We start from the raw sequence: 4,831 nt of genomic DNA, 5'->3' as shown, positions 1-4,831 counted from the left end.
TCAGGGAAGCCCTGGTCCAAGTTGAGGTTTCTCAGGGCTATCACAAGATAAAGAATAGAGGGGCTAGGCCAGGGCTTAGTTTCCCCCCATCCAGTAAAAGTCAGCAGCGGTGGCTGAGATTCATAACCTGAGTCTCTCTTGGTCTCTAAGACACAAGATGAATTAACACCTACATAATGTATATTGGTTTTGTACACCAGTGTCAATTATATCAGTGTCCAGAGTGGACAGACAACCAGTTATACTAGGGTAGCAGCTCACAGCAGATGCTATTACAGCAACTGGCTGTTTGGTGGAGCAAGCAACAGTTTATTTGCCTGTAAAAAGGCTATTCTGGGAGAGCTGCAGACACATGCAGCAAAGGAACTTATACTGGTATAGTTTTACCCCTGATTTTTCCCAGGATGATGCCACACCAGATTCAAGTACGTTGAAGCAGCGTAGGGGTTGTCCCTCATTGGTCAGCTCCTTGTTTATGTTGTTGTAAAGACTGATTACACTGGTATAAACGTGTGATGTGTCCAATCCCTATGAGGGAATGTCCAGTAGTATCCAAAATTCCCCCTGTAGGATGAGGTTGCGAGAGGAGCGTCAACTTTCCAACCACAGGGAGCCCTGAGCAAGGTCTAGCAGGCGACTGGCGCACTATGGGGCAGTGTCTCACAGAGGAGGGATGTGAAACATTAGACATCTTGATCAGCAGGGCTAACACCACTGGGGAAAACTGCTTGGTATGAAGAGAGGACTAAGGAAGGCAACATACAGAGATCACACAGAACCAAGAAACTGGGAACAAGGGAGACCCAAGTTCATGTGCTGCCTGTAATGGGCAACTTGTGTGTCTAGTGTACCTGCAATTCCTTGCACTGCCTTGAATTGCTTGCAGCCCCTACCTGTGCAGGAAAGCAGCCTTTGGTGCCTTTATGCTTATAAAAGGGGGAAGCCTCTATTGCAACACTTCTGGCTTGCCCTTTGTGGGGGCTTACTTTCTCTGGAGGTCTCCTCATCCCCACTCACTGGAGTTGGTAAACTCAGAGGACGTTTGCAATGTGCTGCTCCAAGCCCCAGAATCACACCTGTTCCAGAGCCATTTGGCTCTATGCTGAACAGGATTCAGGCACCTGGCTGGGAACACACAAGCCAAGCCCAGCACCGAGCACTCAGGATGGCCTGTGCACAGCGATCCAAGCTTAGTTACCAAGAGGGGCTGAGATGGTTGCGACAGCAGCAAGCTGAGCTGCAGACAGAGGGAGTGACTGTGTCGCCATGTCACAACCCTTTCTAATGATGTAGTAGCAGCCTTGGCGGACTGGGAAGGCAGCTATGCCCTGAAGGATCTGCGCTGATCTCAAGCACCTTTCCTTCTCCCCTCGGCTGGAGGGACAACAGTAGCTTTAAGCTCTCATAGTCAAGGCTTATGTAGGAGCTACCTGATCCACTGCTCTCCCTCTGCTCCCTTTGGTCCCTTACGGGGTGTGAAGAATACTGCAGTTTACTTGCGCCATACCCCTGCCTTCATCCTCATGGATGAGCGTATCCAGATTGTTACTGAGCTGTTTTGCTTTGACCTAGACCCTATGGTGAAAGGGAACAAAGGCAAGATATTGGACTTTTCCATAATGGGTTAAACAGGGAAGGAGCAAGAGAAGGTTGAATTCTGCTTCAGGGCTCAGTCATGGCTCTGCCACAAACCCCAAGCAACGATCCAGTGTCCCTGGAGCCATCCAGAAGGCAGAGTCAGACGCTTAAGAGGCATGTTCTGCCTCCCAGCTCTCCCTTGCTCTCAGCAAGCAGTGACCTGCAGCACACCTGGAAGCAGCTATACTGGGGGCTCCAGAACCAAGGCTTTGCCTGATGCTCATGTGGGCCACTCCTGCCTCCTTACATGCGGGTGAGGGGGGGTGTAGCTGTCCAGGACAGCCTGCTCTGCACCCAGCCCTGTTCCCCCTACTGCCCTGTGCCTTCATCACTCCGTACAGAAGAATGCCAAAGCCAAGTCCAGCGTCTTACAGATAAACACCTGCAATGGGAAAGGACCGCACACACCCAGTTCAAAGGGAGCAAGCACTGCAAAGCAGAACTCACCACTCCCTTTAGCTGCAGGGGCAGGAATACACGCGTGCAGCATTAGTGGCTTGAAAAAAAAAAAAAAGCCTTCTCCTACATCTTAACAGAGGTTAAGAAAATAAAATGTGCTGCAGTGCAAACACTTAGGAGCTGCAAAGAATTCTTTGTATGTGAGAAGAGCAGTCACGGTACCAGATGGCTGAAGTACAATCCAATACATTGCAGCTCAAAATACGCTGGATTGCACCAGTGGGAAATTTAAAATAAAAAAAAGGAATAAAACATATTTCTACAGCAGGCATTTGAGGAGAGAGTCCCTGAGCCAACAAAGCATTTAAGCAGGTGCTTAACTTTCTGCATGTGCTTAAGTACTTTTCTGTCCTGGAGGCTTAACGTTGAATTCTGCTCCCAATGAAGTGAAAAGACGTCTTGCGGTTGGGTTGGAGGGGACTGAATATGAGCCCTGATTCAGGAAAAAGCCCTGCCAGATCACCAATGCCCAGGCAGGTTGTATCCAACATACTGGACCGAGTGCTTTGACCAAGAGAGATTTAGTCTCAAGATGCTGGAGAGTCCATCCCTTCCTGGACAGACAAGGTTGAAACTCTTTCATGGTCAAGACTATCTGGAGGAGAGGTGCCACAAAGGAAAGCACACAGAGTGAGACTCTTCTCCCCTATCGGCTAGATGCAATCTGAAACCAGGGGTGAAATCTTGGCTCTAGTGAGGTCAGAAGGAGGTTTACCATCGATGTGGGCAAGGTTGGACTTTCACCCCAAGAGTTTGGGGGTATCACAGGGATGACGTGTTAATGTGATCGGTACACAGTAATCCAACACCATCCAGACCCTGAAAGCCTAGGTTCTCGGGAATGAGAGACAGGGCTTCCCTGTGTTGAGATCTAGGAGAAATCATGCATTATTTTGCAATGTATACATCACCCTTGCCATACTCTTAGGATCAGCCTTGTCGTAACAGGTGGCTTTCTTCTACTGTCTCACCAGTTCCAGGGTGGCTTTTCAGCTATAAAGACAACAAACCCTCTCCTTGTTCCTTCAGCCCTTTGCATTCAGCATGGGTTCCACTGAGCAAAGACCATCTAGGGCCTACATTGGTCCCCTGCTCGGCAATCACGTGTGCCATCAGAGACAGGAGTGTTTTTCTTTGTTTTAAACACCTTAGCCCAGGTCAAGCTTTCTCTAGGAATATGACTGTAAACTTCAAAATAAGACCATTAACAGTTTGGGCAGGAATCAAGTTTCTGCAGCTACGAGGCCACATAAACAATACAAGTAGTGTTTCTAGCTTTAGGTTTAAAGGAGAAAGGATGCATACAGACAAAATGATGCTGCTTTCAGAAGAGGGGACTTATCACTCATTACAGCTCTCTCAGCCAATCCTTTCTAACCTTTTCATGTGTTCACTCCTATCCCACAGTAAGTGAAATTTTTAACCCAGCACAGCTTATACCATGAAACAGATGCCAACCTACTGTGGTTTAGCTTCCACTTATTGTGGGATAGTGCAGACACACAAAACAGTCACAGTTTAAAACACAGTGGGCTTGTCTACACGAGATGCTTACTGCGCATTACCCTAATAACACTGCACAGTAGTCTGGTAGTTAAAACCCACGCTAATAGTCTACTGTGCAGGGTTATTAGGCTAATGTGCAGTAAGCATCACAAAATAACCATGTGCTGGTGCTACTGGACAGTAACTCTAGTTACTGTGCATTTAGTTAGTACTTTATTAAACAAGTACTAGACTTAATGTGTAGTATCTAAGGTGCATTAATGAATGAGGAGACGTGCCCAGTAACTATCGTATCCCCCCCCACACACAGACACGCTCTGCCCCGCTACCTTTTTAGGCACTGTAATGGCTTTGTGTGTCCAATGATCAAGGCAGCCAAAATTAATGTTTCAGAGCTGTCACGATGTTTCTGTTTCAGATAGCTCCATTTTGAAACACGGATCACTCTCGCCAGCTTTCAACCTTGCCAAAGCTGTATGTGCCTGCTCTTGTTGCTGAGGAGTAAAACAGCAGAGCTAGCGATGAAGGCAGCCCCTGTGTTTTTCCCTGTGTTAAACTAGCCAGCGTTGCAAGCGATACCCAGGCAGGAAAACTTGGCTCAAACGCTAGTGGATTCTTACAACCCATTGCAGGTGCAGGATGGACCGGCACAGAGGTACTGCTTGGGCCCTGGAGGAAAAAGTAACATAGAAAACTGCGCCCCAACATCCCCCCTCCCGCCCCGGTATCATACGAACCCCAAACACGGTGCCAGGCGCTGTACAGACAAACGGCGAACCTCAATCCCTGCCTGACAGAGCTTACGGCCTAGGCGTCGGGAACACCGGGAGGACGATCGCGGCGGGGGGCAAGAAGCCACAGACTCACACTCAGCTCGGGTCTCAGGCGCCCATACTGCTCCGACACCCAGAAGCCCCTGCGGTCCTCCAGGGTAACGTAGGGGGTGTCTGGGTACCTGGCCCTGAACTTCTTTAGGAATCCTCCCTCGAAGTCGGCGAGCACCCCGTCCATGTCCACCAGCACCCGCAGGGGCCTGCGGCCAGCCCCGCACGACCGGGGCCTGCGGTGGGGGGCCCCGCCCAGCCCCAGGGCCGCGAAGGGCCCGCAGCGCCTGCCCTGCAGGTGCAAGAAGCTGCTGAGCAGAACCATGGTGGAGCGGGCATCAGGGCCCGGGCTGGGCGAGCTGCATCCCGGGGGCAGAGATGCAGTGCGTTCAGGGTCCTGGTGC

The 4,831-nt window shown here is 50.1% G+C and overlaps 1 protein-coding gene across 3 annotated transcripts in view; it reads right to left on the bottom strand.

Annotated features, from left to right (window-relative positions):
• Positions 1-4,805, bottom strand: part of NT5M (5',3'-nucleotidase, mitochondrial) — a 24,777-nt gene extending 19,972 nt beyond the window's left edge. For all 3 annotated transcript variants that reach the window (XR_002096510.1, XR_002096511.1, XM_019512654.1), the window contains exon 1: positions 4,471-4,805. Coding sequence is in view for 1 of the 3 variants with exons in the window: in XM_019512654.1 (XP_019368199.1) it covers positions 4,471-4,752 (282 nt within the window). In the remaining 2 variants the exon portion in view is untranslated. The remainder of the gene's footprint in view (positions 1-4,470) is intronic.
• Between the last annotated feature and the right edge of the window lie 26 nt (positions 4,806-4,831).

This window comes from Gavialis gangeticus, unplaced genomic scaffold, assembly GCF_001723915.1.
Source record: "Gavialis gangeticus isolate Ggan-Ray unplaced genomic scaffold, GavGan_comp1, whole genome shotgun sequence".
In the NCBI taxonomy this organism is placed as follows: Eukaryota; Metazoa; Chordata; order Crocodylia; family Gavialidae; genus Gavialis; species Gavialis gangeticus.
The sequence above is the reverse complement of the archived record's forward strand: the minus strand, read 5'-3'. Positions and strand labels throughout refer to the sequence as shown.